General features: G+C 45.2%; 1 protein-coding gene across 2 annotated transcripts in view; it reads left to right on the forward strand.

Moving 5' to 3' along the window:
• Positions 1 to 1,194: 1,194 nt before the first annotated feature.
• The window catches only part of LOC126523565 (solute carrier family 41 member 1-like), a 62,459-nt gene continuing 43,537 nt past the window's right edge, over positions 1,195 to 20,116 (forward strand). Inside the window, exons 1-7 of one of the 2 annotated variants that reach the window (XM_050172168.3) lie at positions 1,195 to 1,839; positions 10,154 to 10,199; positions 11,252 to 11,400; positions 13,494 to 13,725; positions 14,600 to 14,740; positions 15,491 to 15,739; positions 19,139 to 19,283. In XM_050172168.3, coding sequence (XP_050028125.1) covers positions 11,333 to 11,400; positions 13,494 to 13,725; positions 14,600 to 14,740; positions 15,491 to 15,739; positions 19,139 to 19,283 — 835 coding nt within the window. In that variant the 5' untranslated portion in view covers positions 1,195 to 1,839; positions 10,154 to 10,199; positions 11,252 to 11,332. Of the gene's footprint in view, positions 1,840 to 9,158; positions 10,200 to 11,251; positions 11,401 to 13,493; positions 13,726 to 14,599; positions 14,741 to 15,490; positions 15,740 to 19,138; positions 19,284 to 20,116 lie in introns of those variants that run through there. The other variant, XM_055066911.2, reaches the window with a different exon arrangement.

Below are 20,116 nucleotides of genomic sequence, written 5' to 3' on the forward strand. Positions count from 1 at the left end.
ATTTGGAAGGCAGTAGCGGTGTCCTTTTCAGTCCATGGAGGAAAAAAAAAATCATGCCATCATAGGAAGACTATACAGGGTACTGTGTATTTCGCTGTGCCTGTTCGAACAAAAAAGGTTTGGCGCTCACTGCTGCATTGTTCTTGCTCAAATCCGCTGAAAGATCACATTTTTGACCCTACCTCGTTTAGTACAGCTTTATCACAGTTAACTGCATGGTGTTTTTAATGAAAGAAGTGCGGATTTGCCGTCACTTTTGGTACAGTGGCTAGAATACTTTTGGGTATGCGAACTGCTGCAGCGACGGCGATAGTACAAACTTGTGTCGCCACATGCCGGCAGCTGCAGAAAGCATCCCTGAGCCGCTTGTTCCAGTAGCGGGCAACACGCGGCAAACCTCTCTGGCCGGCACATATTCTATGGCCGGCACCCCATTTGTACTGCCTGTGTGGGGCGGCTTCACTTCATGAAGGTGCATTTTGGAAAAGCGCACTCACAGGAGGCACACTTCGTAAAAATGCTTAAGTTCGGCGTGTTTCCCCAAGGAGGCGAAAAACCTTTTGCAAAGTCTTAGTTTTCGTACAAGGCTCCTGCTTCCACATGTATGTAGTCAACGGCATCCGTTAGGTCCTTAAGAAGGCATTATTTTCGGAAAGGATTTTGCGTAGCCAGCCGGCGGCCATTCCGAAAAATATTAATTCACTTTTGCTTGTGGATTAGTACATCAACAACAATAAACATGTTAGAATATATTTTAACATATCCATATAATAGCACACGTGTAAGTTTGCACGCTATATCGCTGCAACATCGTGACCGTATATTTCTCCAATAATCATTTCGGGGCGCGTCAGAACCCACAAACCCTCCCTCCGGCCGGTTAAGGCTCTGGCGTGCACCCATAACTTGATGTAGTTATTGGCCAGTTTGCAATTATTTCAGTGGCGGAGTCTGGAAAGCAGACGTTGCATACGAGGAAGGTGCAGCTCACCCACACCGCTAGCGATTTTAGCAGTACCTGTTTAGAATGTAATTGCATTTAATTGCGGAAATCCCACACACAGTGACCCGTGGGCATCGAAGACAACTACGGGAAATGCAGATAAGAAAATGGACATCCACAGTGTTTTGTCAGCGTTTTTAGTCTGCTTTTCAACTTTGATGAACTGCGGAAAATGTTTAACTTTTTCGGCCACAGGTGTCGCGACAACCGTTTAGTGGTAATATTAGAAAGGAAAGTTGGTTTAAGTTTGTTCTTGAGCAGATTTTTGTAATTTCTACAACAAATGCTGTGTGGGAGATTACTATATATTACACCGAGCAAGCCTTATGGCATCATACCTATAAATTTTCACGAACCAAATAAATCCAGATATGTTTTTCTAGCTACACTCAACGTTGGTGACACTTCGAATCACTGTCTCATTTGGAGCGCAAGCGCTGCAATTAAATGACTGATAATTCTGGCAGCACTACAAACACTTGAAAGTTGTTCAACGCTTGTTCATATCTGTAGGATGTTTTTGAACTCTTTCAATCTAGTTTCAGAAACCACTCTTGTGCGCCGCAGGGCGTTCATTGGCACTCGCGTAGGCTTTTTTTTTTGACGCACTAGTGTTTTAATACGTTGTTTCCCTTAAACGTGACATCACTATTTTTCCGGTGACGTTCTGAATCGATTCCACCAATAGCAGCAATGCGCACAAACGACGCAGCGTAAGGACCTATCGCGTTGCAGGTCGTCGGTGACGTAGGGTTTGTCGCGTTGCGATGGCTACGGCTGTCAGCGCCGTCAATGGCCAAGTGACTGAAGCAACCGGTCCGTTCGGATAGGCCTCGGTGAGTCCGCATTTCCATCGTTTTTCGAGATTTTACTCATTGAATTTCGCATTTCGTTAATCGTACGTTATATAGAACGACGACATGAGAACTCTAGGAGTTGTCTTGCTCAGTTTTTGTGAACGATGACCGCTTTTTTGTTGGGAATAAGAAAGATGAAAGTGGTGCGCCGCGCCGGCTCGTCTTTCCGTGCGACTGCTGCCTCGAAGGGACGGTGACGTGAACGCGATTGAATGGGATTTCGGCTAACTGCGCCCCAACTAACCGCGTATTGGAATTGTTCTGGACGCTGGTTTCTGAAGCAGCGAATGTGCCAACAATTGGAACTCGTGGACATTCCCGCTACCTAATGGAAACAAGCTAACGGTACCACCAGTCGCGTGGTAACCTTTGAGGATTCTCTCTGCGTACGACGTGCCCCTGCAGTTATTTCGCTTATCTTGTGTTTTTTGTTTGGTTTTTTAATCGCCGTGTGGTCATCCGTTCGCTTGGTACTTGGAGTGTGCCGTCGCCGCGGAGGTCAGGGGTGCATGCCCATCCTCGGCGGGGAAAAACCGCCGGTGGGTTGTCTCGTTCGGGTTCTCGCGTGGCCTGCCCAGACACGCTGGGGTCGTGTCGCGCTGATTGTCTAGGTGCATTTGCGCAAGAGTTTCCCGTGGATCGAGTGAACTGCGGCGTTTTTCTGTTGACGTTGGCGCACCTAAGCGGAGTCTTTTTACGGCGCTGCCTTTGAAATCGAGCCTCGACGGTAGCGGAAAAAGAAAAGAAAACGCTTCTTTTTTTTATCTCTCTCTCTCAACCGCTTTGTCGGGTGGCTCGGCCGCCTTGCCGTGCTTCACGTGAGAACTTTCGACTGCACAGCTGCGCAAACAGCCTGTCTTTTCTTTGTTTTTTTTTTTTTCGTTGGTACAAAACAAAGGAATAAGTTGGCGGATGAAGAGCTTAGGTGGAAAACCGCGACGCGATGTCTGCGTGATTGGCGTCGCAGTGGCGACGTTGTCTTTCTGCGCATCAGAATTCCTGTCTCGGAGCCGCGTTTCACGCTTTCGACCCCACTGTTTGTCCACATTTCCTGTGGCGTTTTTGGCACACCCCGTCGTGATGCGGTTCCCGCGCGCAAGAATTTCGACGAGGCTCGGTCGTGCGTTGAGTTGACCCCTTTTGCGCGTAGTTAGCGCGCGTGAGCGTCGTCTGCCTCCTCATCAGCGGGGGTCTCTCGTTCATTCATTCATTCGCTCGTACGGTGCGCTCTCTCTCAGTGGCGTGCATGACTCGTCTGAAGAGAGGAGTGGATCGAGACTTGGGGAAAGAAAGAAACTGGCATGTCGCTTGCTGTTTCTCTCATTTCGTACCACGAAACGAGGGTGCCTAGATGACGCGGGTTTGTCGAAGAATCTTCCGGCACGCGCGCTAACAGTCGACATCGCCCGTCCCTCAAGCCTTGTTGCCTGTCGTGACAGGCTCCGCGGCCGGCGAATAAGTGCGTTTGGTTACGGGGCATTGCGTAACGGCATGAAGTCTTGCTCGTGCCCTGATCCACATATGTTGTGGCGCGTTCCTCCTCGCTTAAAATAAAACAAACTGCGCGCAGTGCGAAGGCGCGTTCAGCTCGGGGGAGAGTTCTTTTTTTTTTTTCTTTGAGAAAGGTAGGGGTGGCGTCAACGACGTTTCCATTGTGCTTCTTTTTTGGCACACGTCTTATCGTCGTTATATTTGCCGAGGACTTCACGAGTCGAGTGCTCTGCGGGTTTCCACCTGGTGTTTCACTGGAGAGGGCATCTTATGCGTACTGGGCCGATTGCCAACAGCTGCGCAGTCTTATTGTGCGCCAGTGCGCGATCGTCCAGCTGTGCGGTGCTTGCTTGTAAAGCGCATATTCATGAGCGTGGGTGATGCGTCAAGAACCGTGTAAAAATCTGGTCATCAACATCACTGGGCACACACGGCGCCGTTATCGCAGCCGTAATTTCGTGCCTCCAACAATAGCTTATTTCCCAGAATGTGCGGGAATATGCGCCGCGCGTTCTATAGTTCCTCGAAGGTCATCACCAAGTGGAGGCCTTGCCCTGGATGTCTTCGACCTTGGTGCTTGAAAAAAAAAAAATCATCTGTTTATTTCAAACACACAGGAGTTACGTCAGAGTCAACGTTGCAATGTCCTTCAGCCGCGGTTCACATAGTATGTCGCACTCGTAACCACTTTTTTTTTTCCTTAGCCATATGCTTTTCCCCAGTGAATTTGGAGTAAGCGACGGATGACTAAAATGCTGGCAAAAAAAGGGGCATGCGGACGTATGAAGTATGGTGACATACGGTGAAGGCGCCTCAAGAAATTCAGGCCTTCCGGCTGCCTACGTGCAATTTTAAAAAGTCAGAAATACACAGATTTTTGGAATGCACTAAAGAGTCCTTGTGGCAGCATGTCAAAATCTGCTTGCCACTGTCTCATTGTTCATCTCATTATGTCATTGTTCTAGCTTGTTGACCTTTCCGCACCCTCTACAGCCCACTTCTGTGAGGTGCATTTGCAGTGTCACAGCCTGAGACACTTTGCCCAAGCTTGTATTTAGAGCCTCAAATCAAATTTGAAAATTTAATTCGTAGTAACTGCAAGTGAGCACAGTTTTATGCAGTTTTGAGAAGCCTCTGCATGGGATAAAAGAAATCTGACTCCAGCTAGCAAACATTTTGTGATGAGTTCCTGATATGTGTAATCCAATTTTGGAGTTCTGTCTGTGTAATGCTCAAAAGTACATGCATTGGTGTCAGAAGTTCGTTTATAGGAAGAGGACAAAATTAACATGTGTTTCAATGCAAGCCTGCATCTTTCGTCTTCACACCTAAGCAGATTTCTTTGCTACTTTATCATGAGAACCTCTAAAACAGATCAAGTCTGTCAAGGAAAGCTGTGCGATTTGAATTGCTCTGAAACAAACTTGCATGCTGCTGTGCCCTTTGCAAGAGCTAAAGCTAGTGCTCAAGTGGGCTTTCAGGTCTTGACTGCATCTATCGAAGAGCTTGTGGGCTGCTTAAATTAACCTTTATTGTAGTCCTAATGCACTATGTCACTTGCAATCATCACTAGAGTGATAGGACAAGCTTAAGTAATATACTAGGTGCATCACATTTTCACAAAGACAATTTTGCCTGTTTTAGCAAAGCCCTTTTATTGACTTCTGTCACATGCCAGAGCTGAGCGCCACAAGTTAGTAGGGATGTGCTGCTTGTAACAGAGGTTATCATTGCATTTCAGCAATGAATACTGTCGTAAAGACATAAAGATAAAGGCTGCTTTTAAGATAAAAGACCGAACATCATCCTCCGATGTACGGATCTCTGGCATGCATTGCATTTACGAGCGTTTCGGTGAAGTTATTGCATGCATACATGCAACATATGCATGTGCATTTTATTGCTGGAGGATAACACTCGCACTTAACGATCAATCTTATCTCTTTAGTGAGGCTGTGTGGTTAATATCAGTGACCTCTTCTGGTTGCTTGCTTCCAGTGCAATGTTTCCCATGTACCAAGTAATGTTATTGAGACTGAAAGGGGGAAGTGATTTCTTCCAGCAGGCTGCCTTTGTCTGTGGGAATTGTGCAAACAGGGTGGCACCTTGGACCTTCTAAGAATGCTTATAATTTTACAGATTAGAATGAACCACATGAGTAATGGATGTGACTCCCTTCAGCAAGCTGTTTTTCACCGTACCTATCTTCTGTGGAGCTTTCCACATTCAAAACAAATGAAACACACAGAGCAAAGTTAGTTCAGCTCATCGAACCTTTCGTTTAGTGCAGGAATCGCGAGTTGTCAGCTTGTACCAACCATCACCTTGTTGAAATCCTTTCTTTCTTTTTTTTCTTGAAGTAAGGTGGTTTGATTTCTCTTGCACTTTTCAGTCTTCCGCTAGGCAATCCAGTTCTGTTTAAAAAAAAAGAAAAAGCAAGAGACGTCCTTACCACTTAAGACTCATTATACAGTTGAACCTTAAATAATTAAATGGGACCCAAGACATATTTCTCTAAAACACTCATGCGAATAACATATTTGTTCAGGAGTGGGAAAAAAAGATGCAATTTTTGCCTGCATCAAACTAATGAATGGTAGACCGAGGCTTCACTGACAAGATGCAAATTTTGGCTCGGCTGTGGAAGGGCAGCTCACTTCAAACCAGCTTTTGACGAGTTTATTATAGTAACACTTAAATAAATTTCAAGGTATATTGAGCTCAAGAGGTTTCCCGTGACATGTTCTTTTACACATATTTTTCAACAACACTTTGTTGAATCAAGCGAGATGTTGAGTTCCTTTCTTTGCATCAACATTTGAACACATTAGGCTCTATGAGTATCTGTCAGGGAAATGCAAGCACTTTGTTAAATCTAGTATATCTAGTTATTTTTCATTAAATCGAGGTTTGACTGCAACATCAAGAGTAGGCACTACCATCAATCACTTTGATCAATGGAACTTCTAAATCTTTTGAGGCAGAAAGTGTACTGAAGAAAGATGCCCATGTTTAAACTTGACTTCTGCATTTAAGAAGTCAGGTATGCACGACACATGTTGAGCAAGAACTTACATTTGCACTTTGTTTTTGACTTCCGTATGGCAGTGGCCCCATATGCTGCGTAAATGAATCGAGCATAAAGCACATATTGTTAGCTTTGTAGGCTCACATTGTGCCGTCTGTCAAGTGCCTTGCTTCGTCAATGTTGTCAGTGCCATGTGTCTCACTTCAATATGCAGCCGGACTGAGCTCGCAAAAACAGGATCATTGATGCGTGTGTGCAAACGATATACAGGGCTGATATTTAGTAACTGACAGGTGAAGAGGGTATTGTTCTTGCGATGACGGCCCACCAGAGTGCCCCCCCCCCTTCCTGTTGACATGACAGAATAAGATGCAGGAAGAAAAAAGCTTTAGCACTGATCTATTGTGACAGCTCACACTTGGCACCATGGGCTGTATTAGTGGTCTTTGTGCTGACTATTTAAAATTCACACTCTACTATTTGAACAGTTCTGTACCTTTTGTACAATTTCTCTTGACATTTTCTTATTTCAATGCGCGTTGCTTCTTGCTTAGACTCGAGTACACCACCAATGAGTTCTAATCGACATGCATTTCTCTGACTACACTTCAGTGTGTCTCAACATCCCTGAGCATTACTGACTGCTACAAATCAGTTTAAAAGGTCTTGTGAAATCTATGGAAGGCTATAAGGGAGGTCCATGAACTGTGCAGCTTATGAGTGAACTTACTTTAACAGTTTATCTCAGAGGAGTACCAACATGGTATTTCTGACTTGTCATTTTCCTGCATTAAATGATTTTACATTAAATGCAAGTCCAAACCCGCTAGACCCTACAGAAAAGAACATTTAGGCAGGACTCATCTACAATGACTATCCAAGTATGTGAATAGTTACAACGCCTAATGTACGAGGCGTGCTGGGTTCCTATCTCACTATTCTCTCTGGACATGCTGCACCTTGTGGCGGCTTCAAGTCTTCGCATATACCCAGTTGCATATAGACAGTGACCCAAGTTGGCGTCAGAGAAGGAGGAGTAGATTTTAATGAAGAGAAAGGAGGAGAGGTCGGCCTGGAGAGCGTGTCTCTAGCCTGCTACTCCTCACTGGGGAAAGGGGAAGTGGGAAATACAGGGAAAGGTAGGTGGCAGGTGATTATGTTATGGTACAATGAGATACTATTTACAGGTTGTCCAATATGCGGATGTGCACTGTAGGCGCAATACACGCAAGAGTAGTCTCGTCCACGCAAAAAGTAATCTTGTCACAAAAAGTTATTGCACAAACACATTTCACTCTGACTGCATGTCTCACAGGTTCTAGAGGCAATCGTCTAAACCAGTCTCACTTGGAAAGTTCAAAAGTGATTTTATGGCACGTTGGGCACAGTCAACACTCCTCCACATGCCCAAAAGCTTTTCCTCCGAAAAGGGGCGGGAGTTCAAGCAGTCAACAGTAGAGTTGAGTGTTCTTCTTTCGGCCGCATATTGAGGGCACACGCAAATTACGTGAGCTATTGTCTCGGGAGTGTGACAGAGGGAGTGTGACAAAGTTCATTGAATAGCAGCACATATAGAGTGGCACATATCAATAAGTTGGTGTCAAAGAAGTTTATTGAATAGTGGCATGTACCCTTGGAAACGGCCCTGATTTTGAGGCTGCATTATCTGTGGGATTGGCCCACATTTTTGTAGAGATAGCTAGATAGCTGGAATGAAAACTGGTCTGACAACGCCAAGAATGGTTTTGCATTCAAATACTGGCAAGTGTCAGAGCGCCCTAAATATTTTGCTCTAATGCTTGTATCTGCAAACCAGTGTCAGTTTCTGTGCCCCGAGGACATAGATGTGTCGTAACATCACGATAATGTCGATGAAGTGATGTCCTACATGTTGAGACTAACTTTGGTAATCAGTTATAAGTGTCTCCCTCCCATGGTACTTGCTAAATGCCATTATTTTAAGTGTGTGAAGCATGTGACAGAGTTTCTGCAGCCTGAAATATATGTCAGTAGCACTCCTTTAAAACAAAGTCTGTCATGCTTCATAGTAGGCACTAGTTGCTGAGATATAAACATACATTAGACGCTGTATCAACTTAGACTGGTAAATCGTGCTGTCAAAACTTTGTCCTCATTTCTCCATTAGCAGAGAAAAAGAAGGCCAGAGATTTCGTGCTATAATTTCACACCCCAACTGTCACATCACCCACGATTTCACACTTTCACATATTCTGGCGGTTCTTGTGCAGGAAACATTTATTCAGGATGCTGAGTCAAGTTGTTGTCTATCTTTAAACTTAATACTGTCTCTCACTGGTAAAAGTTTCCAATCATTCTTTATAACTTTTGCATCTGTCCCAACTCACTAAGGCTTTGCTTGCAGTACAAGTAGCCTATTTGCCATTCCAGCACTGTAAACATCTCCATCATTCAATCTAGTTTAACTTAAGAGGAAGGTGTGGCTCAGGGGCTTCTATGTTAATACATGAGAATGAAGAAATCGTTTTTCTCAGCAATCATTGTGCCAAATTTGATTAGATTTGTTGCATTTAAACAAAAAACCTTAAAAATCTAGTGACTGTTGAAAGCAGATTTTTTATTCAGGGCATCAATGTTTCTATAAAAATTGTTGAAAATTGAAAAAGAAAAGAAAGAACTAGAGTTTACAAGTCATAACTTAGCAAATGAAAAACGATATGAATTCCTTAAACTGCACCTAATGATACATCTAAAGTGGACAAAATCAATGTATTATACACCGCTCTGAAGTATATTGCTAGTTTGCAAGACTTTTGCAAAGCTCACGTAAACATTGTAACAAGTTAACGTAAGCTGTAAATTCATATATTGGATTTGTCCGCTTTAGATGCTCTAATGGATAAAAGTGACATTACTTCGATGTCTGTTCTAGGAGCACAGCTGTAGATTTGTAAACCTCATGCATTGTTTATTTTTTTTATTTACTTTTTTGCCAATGTTTGTCTATTTGTGCAAAAAATCCCAGGTGGTAAATCAAAACTCAGATTCTTGCAGTCACTAGAATCTAACTTCTTCGCTGAAGTCCAACAAGCTTCATTCAAATTGGTCCAGGGCTTATATCATAAAGGCATTTCCGCGTTTTACATGTATTTGAATAGTCGGCACCGAATTAGGCCCCAAGCTAAGGCTTCCTTGTTAATTTCCCTGTAGGACTTGTACGGGCATGTTTGTAATGTGCGTAAATGCTAGAATGCCAGTAAAATGAGCTAGGTGGGAGTGGGCAGTTAATTTTGCCAGGCTTTTTCTGATCCTGATGTTACCATCTTGCTTTGTCTGGAGCTGTCATATCTGCAATCCGCGTGTATACTTCTTTGGAAGCTGTGTTTATTTGCTGCAGCATATTGGATGTTCTCTCAAGCAATGCTCTCTCAGGTGGAGGCATGTCTTCCACACATGGAGCTCATACGTCAAGCAGCACAGTTGCAAAATAGTTAAAAAAAGAGACGTTGACTTGCATTCTTCCATCTGGCAAAAACTAGCTGGAAGTGACGTTGCTCTCGACTTGACTGCCATTGCACGATTTTTTTACCACGCACGGTTGCTGCTCGTACCTGCAGCTGTTTGGCGAACAGCTGGCATTTCTTGCTGTGGAGAGCAGTGGCTCGTTCTGGGAAGGATACTTCCGCAGCTGCATTTCTTTTTTTTGTTTTTCTTTAATGCTATTATCTTTGTGCAGTTCGTTATAAGCCTTTGGATTATTATGTTGTGATGATTCATTCTCTCTCTGAATTGCAGACGTTTCCCGAGCTTCATAGAATGTACGTCAGTTTGCTCACCAAAGGTATGTAAGCATCTCATTTTGTATTCAACTGCTTCAAAACAGAGTAGATTTTGGCCACTTAGTGCAGTGTTGAACAAAAAATTGACACAAATGCTGCGTCATTCTTTTTACCATCAAAACCAAACTGAAGCCACTCACCTCGCTAGGTGTAGGACTGGTTGTTAGCATGGCTTGTTATTCTTTACCTTTCAGTTTTGTCAAGGCACTGTGTTATTTCTGAAGTTGATTTGTGTGTAATTAAGGGAAAATTGTGTGCGTGATCGTGGCTGTGACAGCACTTAACTTCTGAGTCTTGTTTTGAAGTCATAGCTGCGTGATGGGAAGAGTGGATAGATTTATTTACTGTCATAATGCTAGTGGAGTGGAGCTCCCCGAGTACATTGAACATGATGTGTCATTGCCACCACCATACCACCTTATCGTTAGCAACAGGTGTCATAACATGAGTGGAGGGGTTAGGTCTTTGAGAACATTGAATGTGATGTTCAAAAGCTGTGCATGTTGCAGGGTTTACATCTCCAACATTAATTATATTTCACTACAAAAGCTGTGGCTAGTTGTAGTTCTAGCAGGGTAAATGGCAACTCTAGTTGTAAGTGCTAGGTCTTTTAAAGGATGGATTGCTTGTTTAATTCTATCTTTCACAGATTCAAACATGATGGTGAAAACATATTGGAATTTCCTAATTTTTACAACTACACTGGAACAATGGGTAAAATCTGTGATGCATCATGCATCAGTCTCAGTCAGTGAAAGAAACAGCTCTTATAGTTGGACATAATGACAGAGAACAAGCACCAGAGAGGTCTGTGTTTGTCACCTGCTTTTTGTTCTTTTGCAAGCATCTATTTTTTTTCTTTGAGTAAACCAGGAGAAGGCTCATTGTCGATATACCAGGAGCTGTTTCACAATTAGCGATACCATGCTGGCTCTGTCTGTGGTAAGAATGAGAACTCTTTGAGCAAAGTGGTAGATTGGCCTAGTTGTTCAAGAATCCTAGTTCAAGTATTTCGAGAGAGCTTGCGTGTTTACGAATGGGCCGGCCTGTGCAGGGCTGTGTGAAAGCTACTTCCCTCCGACCTGTGTGGCCAGCCAGCTGCAGAGGCTGCCAGACAGCAGTTCATCCGGCCACCATGGCTGCAGGTCAGGGGAGCACCACGCCCCGTGAAGTCAACCCTGCTAGGGAGCACCCCCTGGAAAGGCGAGTGCACTGCAGTGCCTAAGAGCTTTGCAAAGAAACATCTGTCTAAAGAGACACTATAGAGAAAAATTAATTTATCTTTCTACAGTACTGAAAAACTCGATAGGAGAAGAGGCCGTCACGTTTGTTGACGTGCGGTGTGGTGAGAAAAGACTCGAAGGCGGTAATGGGACGGGTTGCACAGGCGGACATATAATTCACACTATTCTCTTACACATAAGTAAAATTATCTAGCACAGATTATCTTCTACTGTATAAAGTCTTACGACGCGGCGTACTACGGAGTTTCAGTCACTCGCCCAGTAACGTGCAAAATCCAGGCGTCGCGGCATATGCCCCCCCCCCAGTGGTCGCTCGCGTGTGGTAGGAACTTTTGTTGGCATGCCGTATGTGTTGGAGCCGGCTTGGGTAGGCAGTCGCGGGGATGCAGCGACAGCCACTTGGTTGGTGGCTCAAGATTCTGACCCCGGAACTGCGAGAACACCAGACTCCCGGGCGCACAGGAACTGCAAGATCTCCAGAACCGGCCAGGCACAGGACACGGGCAGGACCTCGGTTCAGTGGCTCGCGACCCATCCGAGACTGCCCAGTGGTACACCCGGGTGGCCCTCTCAGGACTCCTTCCACGAACCTCGCTCGGCCCTCGTTCGATTGGTTCGCCTGGCTGCAGCTGCCCGTTCACTCGTGTCTTCCTCTTCCTTTTTCTTCTGCCACCAATCCTCGTGCCGCATGTGCAGTTGGCATCGTCGTCTTGCACCACCATGCAGAAAAGAAAGGCGATTCCGCATTGAAATACCCACACCAGCTCACAAGGTCGGGGGGGGGGGGGGGGTAGATTTTGACGGCATCTGCTTGGGCCTAGTAAATTGTTTATTTCCATATTTCGAAATTAGGAAAAGACTTTACAAGTTTGTAGAACTTGTATTGCATGACAATGGTGCAAATACAAGAGAAAGTTACGGTACTACCGGCACTGGGGTTCTTGCACAATGTTCAAGAAAGGGATGTTTGACTTTACTTTTTGTTTGAGTAATCAACCTTTTACTGTGAAATTAATGAAAATAGAATTTTGAGATAATACTTTAGCTGCAATGACATATTGTTTCCCTTTAGGGTCTTTAAAGGGTCCTGCAACACTTATTTAAGGCCACTATATTCACTCTAGACTAGAGGTGGGTGAATATCAACGTATTCAAATATGAATAGTATCACATATTGAATCGAAAATTGAACTGAATATGGAATAGTCAAATGCAGGCACACATATTTGCTGCAGGAACTGCAATATAGCGTCAAGCTATCTAAATATTTAACGTAAAGGACGTGTTTAAAGCAAGGGTCACCTTGTCGCTGAGGACTTTTGAACACTGTTGAGTCAAAAGGCAAGCTGAATTATCCATTGCAAAAGCTAATGAAATGTGGTTACATTTAGTGACTAGGTCGTACCTGCCAACCTGTGAATGTTAAAATTTGTAAAAGTGCTCCAGACAGGGGAGGTGAAACATGACGTAATTTTGTAAAATCATAGAATGCGCCCATATTGGTAAAGTTTACGAAAAATTCAGGAGGGTTGGCAGGTGTGGATTAGGCACACATTCACGTTTGCGGATCGCCTTATAGTGACATATAGCGTGCAGCACGTGGCATCATCATTTTAGTAGGAACAGAAATGCCTTGCTATATACTTCATTCAAGGAAAGTCAGTAAGCAGCATTGTGTGATAACTCTAACAGCTTTAGGACCCCTGATCGGTTTTGCATAACTGCAGTGCGCTTCTATTAGGCCTTATACCTGATCCAATTAACAGATTTCCAGGATCCCTTCACATTTATTTTAAAGAGCGACCACTGGGAAACTGCAGACCAAGCTTAAAGGAAGGCATTAAGAGTGTTCTGCCTGTGAGCAGTGTTCCAGCGAAAATGTGCTGTGTAAAACCTCGTCACAAACCATTGTCCTTTTCGGAAATGGCATTCAAGTTTGGCCACTTCTGCCTGGATAGGAGGCTGCAGCCATCGCAGTCACAGAAACTTCAGTGTTTGTCTTTTGGGTATGTGTCATGCAACTTGCTCTGACTGCCTGTTGTGGTGTCGCAGGGTGACGCCTGATGTACTTTCTCTTGGAGGAGGCGTTGCCAATGAGGGCTTCAGCCGTACCCCGTCAGAGGCCCTGTTTGCCGTCGTGCCGGCGGCAAGCACCCCTGACGGCAGTCTTTACTCGGAGAGTGCCACCCTGCTCAATGGGCAACTGCCGCGCCTCATCACCCTCGAGGGCAAGCCCCGGCCTGAGCTCTTGGACGGAGAGGACCCCTCCTGCCTACCGAACAAGGTTGGCTGCGCACACAAAGCATGCTTGGTTTCCCATTTCTTGTACCTGATTTCATTTCGTTTCGTTTCACCTATTGCTTTAGACACAAGGCTAGCGGCAGAAAGCACTGCTTGACATTGGCCCTTCCACTCACGTGCTGTTCACCGGCAACATGACATTGGACATTGAATGAGAAAATGTGCAATTGCTGGTGGATGTACTGGGAGGATTTGGTGTAGTGAATAAGTGCACATAAGTGTCATTACACAAAACAAATGTTTCATATAATGTAAACAATATGATGCTTGTGGATTATACCAGTACAACATATTCTATTCCTGTGTAGAAAACAGCAGGTGGGATTCAATGCCACTTTTAAAATGAATTGAGTTATATTTTTACACATCGGTTATGATCGCCGGTTGTTGATTGAAATAAAGAACTGGGCACTAGGTATAAGATTGCTGCTGTAGTTAAAAAAAGTGAACTGCATTTGTACCCTGTGACCTTGAGCTGCAGAAAGGAATCGCACATTCCATCACCACGGGGATCTTCTCTAGCTCCACTCTGTGACCAGGTGTGCAGTAAGCTAGCTGCCATTCACACACTATTTTCATGCACTCATCTTTCATGGTTGATCAAGCTCTTTCTTACTTTTGAGAATGTCTGTGAAGAACAAATGCAAGAACTGTTTAACTTTTCACACGAATAATTCACCATAAGAATCCAGAAAGCTTTTGTGTGCACGAAAATGTTTACTTGAAAATGCGCACTAGGGTCTTTTCAGACAGTAAATGAAGTGAGTGCACTGAATTAAATAAAAAGAAGGCTATTCAGCTAGAGCTGTGCGAAATAGTGTTGATCTGTGTACTGGATCAATGTTTATTGCCTGCAGGTGGCACTTGGTGGCAGTGATCGACCGCTGTCCCCTGGCGGAGCTATCTGCCTGGACATCGTGGCTGATGTAGCCGCCGATGTAGACACCGAGGAAGAGACTGCCATCACCAAAGAACGACTTCGCGTTGTAGCAATTCAGGTGCGGACAGTGGCAGCAGAACAACTTGAGATAGACTAAAGGGCAGTGACAGGCATTGTAGCCGGTAAGGAGAAAGCGATTTTGGCTGAAGCACGTGTAGTGTAAATGTCCATCACTTCTCCTTGATGTGCAAACACACTTATGTTTATTTTACGATTATGTGTTGACAGAGCGTAGAACAATCCCCTTCAGGTTTTGTAAATAATTTGGCAGACATTTTTCAGAAGCTTCTCAAGTAAAACTGCACACTCCTCATCATGTTTTAAGGATAGGTTTGTGATAAAGGCTACAGATGAGATTGGGTAAGGGTTGTCAAACCACTTTGGCGCTTTCCCTGTCAGCCAGGCATGAAAGGCTCAGTTGTCTGCTTTCCCCAGTAGTGAAACCCATCTGTTGACCATTTCCACTTATAGACAGCAGATTTGGTCTTATTCAATTCAATGAGTCACTTGTGCATTTCTCGAGCTGTTTTTCGCAGATATGTGGGTTGTTAGCATTCAAGGTGTTTTATTCCAAATCACCCTAATCTGTTGCATTCTTCTTGTCATTACGAGTCTTTTCACGTGCCCTAGACTAGTGCATTCATTTAGGCGCACAACCATTCTCAGAAACAAGCAGCAGCATTTCTTGATTCAAGATAGTGCTGTAATTAGTGAAACCTTCTAGTCTTCAATTATCTCATCTCAATCTCAAACGAAATCAAACAAGCCTTCAGTACTCACACGGTTGACCTTGTTGTGTGCTGTGCAGGTTTTTGTTCCGTTCCTGACGGCTGGCTTTGGCACGGTAGGCGCCGGTCTGGTGCTGGATGCGGTACAGCAGTGGCCGGCGTTCAAGCACGTCACTGAGCTGTTCATTCTGGTGCCAGCACTGCTGGGCCTCAAGGGCAATCTGGAGATGACGTTGGCGGCCCGCCTCTCAACGCAGGCCAACCTGGGTAACATGGACACCGCTGCCGAATGCGTGGCCATGGCCGCCGGGAACATGGCCCTCATTCAGGTATGCTCCCTGCCCTCCTGTGTAGAGTTGCATAATGGGGGAGTTGCACGGCACAGCTTTTGACCAAGATTGACGAGCGCACATCCACATGCACGCGCGCACATAACCTTGCTTGATTGCTCACTCTCTCATAACCTGGCCGCACAAGCGAATTCGGTGTCACCTTGACTTTCCCACACCGGGTGTCACTTTGGCAATGCGCTTCTATGCGGGGAGGGAACATGTCAATTTGAATTGATGGCACTGACAATGGATGAATCATTAGGCACATTATACAGTTAAACCTCGATTTAACAAAGTCCATAAAATCCGAAATTTTCTTCATTACAGTAAAACCTCGTTAAACCGTACCTGCTTAAACAGTAGTTTCGTTTTAAAAGTAGTAAAGTCAAATCCCCGACTCATCGGCCATTGAACATAATGTGTTTTGTATCCGCATAAACCGTACCAGCTTATTGCGTACGGATCGGTTAAAACGTAGCGTTTCAACTTTTCGTCGCGCAAACACGGCAGTGCGCCGTCTCCATCGGGCGGCACGACAGAACAACAAACCTCAGAGATCGGTACGGCCTCCAAGCGCCCTGTGCGTTTGCGCGTGAAGCCACATCAACATCAACATCATTTCGACGCCGTGCCAGAGAGCATTATGGCGTCGTGTTTCTGGCGGGCGTCCCCATCTGGGTGTATCTGTCCAAGCAAGACCCCTATACCCGGGAGGTGCTCTGCACCGGATGGGTCCCCGTCATCTGTGCCATGGGAATCTCCAGGTGTGACTCGTGGGTGATCCTCTTTTGTTTGCCTAGCCAGTGGACCGTATACATTTAATGAGATTTTGAAAACTGTTGATTTTTATAGACCTTTTCAACGAGAATGCCCTGGACGTTGCCAAGATCTGTGGTAATTGTGCATGAACCCCTGTACATGAGCACTGCAGAAGCTGCCTCATGTTCCTCTGTACTCCCGCACCACAGCCCAGAGAGGAGGTTCTCACCCTCCCCAATGAAAACGTCTATAAAAGTGCTTGATAATATATTGGATTAGAGATGTTCTCTTGATAATAAACCGTATGAAGCCAACAGACAATGATGCCAAGGAAAGCATAGAAGAAATAATTGTGGCATTCAATTTAAATGTAGGAACAAATAGGAAAACATAAATTAATGTGGACAATAACGTAACTCTCTGCCAGTGCAAGCCGTGCCCACGTTGCCACCAATTGGGACAGCAGTGATTGTCCTTACGTCCACCATCTTGGATGTTCGCAATATGTGTACAGTAAAACCTCGTTAAACTGTACCCGCTTAAACAGTAGTTTCGTTTTAAAAGTAGTAAAGTCAAATCCCCGACTCAGCGGCCATTGAACATAATGCGTATTGTATCTGCATAAACCGTACCAGCTTATTGCGTACGCATCGGTTAAAACGTAGCGTTTCAACTTTTCGTCGTGCAAACACGGCGGTGCATCGTCTCCATCGGGCGGCCCGGCAGAACAACAAGCCTCAGAGATCGGAACGGCCTCCAAGCGCCCTGTGCGTTTGCGCGTGAAGCCACATCAACATCAACATCATTTCGACGCCATGCCAGAGAGCGTTATGGCGTCGTGCAAGCGAGGACTCGTGACATTCTGAAGCTCGGATAAAAAATACGCCGGGTGCTCAGCATAGAAAAAAAATTAGACATCGTCCGTGCTATCGAATGTGACACGAAGAAGTCGGCGCCGGCACGCAACAGGGATCTGCTGTTGACTACAGTGTGTGGCATTTGGAATGTGAAGAAGTTGCTCGGCAGCGCTGCTGCGACCGCGAAGACATGTCGGCTACAAGGTTCGACTTTTCATCATCATTGCCTGTGTTGTTGCCGAAGTGTCGACTAGCGACAGTGATGAGGACGACACGGAAAGCGACAGCACGGGCGATTCAGGCCCGACAGTGGCATAAGCTACGCGTTACATCAGCCTCATGAATGCAATCGTTGCGATGAGAACAGGGGCGCGATAAAGTAACTCTATTCCAAATGAAAAGTATTCCAAACTCCGGCACCCGGCAATGAAAAAGGTGCCCCCGGGACTTCTGCAGCACTACTGCGCGCGTGCACGGACGATACGTAACGCCAACGAGGGATCTGCCATGCGAGTGTTTGCCGAGAAGAGGGGGCTGGCTGAAAAGCTGGCACGCAGCTTCAGTAAGTTTGACGCCGCTGTCGTCGTCGTGCTAGGCCTCCGCGGCATCAAACTAAAAGAACACTTTTGTCGCGCGAAGTGAATAAATACGGCATGTTTTTTTTCCCCTTTCATCGCACTCTCCCTGAGTTCCGTTTTAGACAGGTAAGTGGGCGATCTCATGCTATTTGGTTAAACAGTACTACCGTTTAGTACGTACTATTTCCGAGCTCCAGCCAACTATGGTTTAACAAGGTTTCACTGTATATTGAAATTTCGTTCTATCGAAATTCAACTTTTTATGCAACTAAGTACAGTTGCCGGTCAATTTTTCTTGCATATGAAAAGGGGCTGCAGAATCAACCAAATTATCGGGCAATCGAAAAAAGCAAACCTGAATGAGAAAGCAATTCATTTTGATAAATTTGGGAGTCAGTGACGAATGATACGGTTTCATGCCATGTACATCGATGATATCTTCTCGGCGGTACGAATTAAGCAAAGCCAGCCACACTTTCATGTGTGCTCCACCCCAGTGGCTGATAGCGTCACCCGCACTGGGACGATGCTATCACGAAAAGTGCCGGCAGTGGGGAACAAATGCTTCGTCTGCCTCTTGCTCTAATGGGTCACCGAAGCTCGAGATTACGTAACCTCCAATACTAAACACGGGGTAAGACAGCTTACAGGGTGCCACGCTGTCTTGGCACGCCCACTCTTTGCATACGCGGCAGTTCACCTCTAAAGCAGGGTGCGCGGCCTGCGTATGCGCTCAGCCGCGCTTACAGCCACACGCAGCGACAGCCGAGGTGCGCACCAATATCCCCTCGCCCATCGCACTTGGACTTCATATGGAACACGATATAGCTCCACTTCAGCAGTCACTCTTGCCGCAAGGCACGATTTAAGAGGCGCATTTGCAAACAGCTGCTTGTAATTCAATCATTTGACCATCTGTGTCTACGGAAGTTTCCATTTATTGTCTTGGCATTCCTTTGTGGCGGCAGTGAAATTTCGTTATACTGAAATGGCATACAAACACAATTCGTTACATTGAGGTTCTAAACACATGGTGTTCTATGGACAATAGGTTATGAAAAGTTAAATACTTTGTTATATCGAGAATTTAGTTATATTGAGGTTCGTTATATTGAGGTTTAACTATCTTTGTTTCAGGTGATGTTTACAAAGTAACGCTGCATTATAGTAAGCTTTCTCTGTGTGCTTGTGTATGTTTTCAGTGCCAGGCAACAGTGGTGGCGTTCCTAGCATCCCTGTTTGCCGTCCTGATGGGATACCTGACCGAGAGCCACTTTGACTCGGCCCAGGCGGTCATGCTGTGTGCAAGCAGCATGGTCACCGCCAGCGTGGCCAGCCTTCTGCTCGGTGAGGGTCGTCCCCGTTTCCTGCGGCCACTCGCTCCCGTATTCACAAACGAGCCTTGGCTCAAAATAAACTGCCCTTGGACGAGTTGGTCGATACTTGGTGAAGTTGTTGTAGTGCAAATAAATCAAACAAATAACTGAAGATCGGACGCCATGGTTGCATGTCCGCTCTTTTGTTCTTTGAGTTGGTTTTATCTGCTCTACAATAGCTTCACCAACCGACTCGCCCAAGGACAGGTTACCTTATTATTCTCGTGGACAACATTCTGTGGCGGTGCACGCAAAGCTGTACAGGCAACATGCACCTAAGGGCACTTCTGGAAAAGTGCCACACTTTCATCCTCGTCAGTTTATTTAGGGGGAAGAGAAGACAAACGTGTTATTGACAACTGCAAAATAACACAAAGCGGATCACCTAGTGTTAAATTTGACTTATTTTTCTGCTTTTCTCTTTCATGTCCAGGGCAAATGCGATGTAGTCACAAATGAAAGAAGTGCTTATTCACTGTCTGTTCCAAGACACCAAAACTGCTGTGAAGTGGAGTCTGAATACTCGGCGCAATAACACACATGCAGAGGCGCTGCTCCTACAGCTTTCTCTTCATTGCCGCAGAACGTTGTTTGTGAGCAAAAGAGTTAGTTTTCTCCTACAGTGGGCCCTCTTGTTTATTTATCATCCTTTTTTTGTCTCAAGACCATTTGTTAGCGTAGCACCCGTGGTGTCTAGTCTTCTGTTCTTTGTGCTTGTTTTATTTGCTCTACAATGGCTTCACTGGGCTTTGACTGAAGAAGATGCTACACTTCCAAAACTCCAAAACACTCCTCAGTGAGTCC

This window comes from Dermacentor andersoni, chromosome 6 (assembly GCF_023375885.2).
Source record: "Dermacentor andersoni chromosome 6, qqDerAnde1_hic_scaffold, whole genome shotgun sequence".
In the NCBI taxonomy this organism is placed as follows: domain Eukaryota; kingdom Metazoa; phylum Arthropoda; class Arachnida; order Ixodida; family Ixodidae; genus Dermacentor; species Dermacentor andersoni.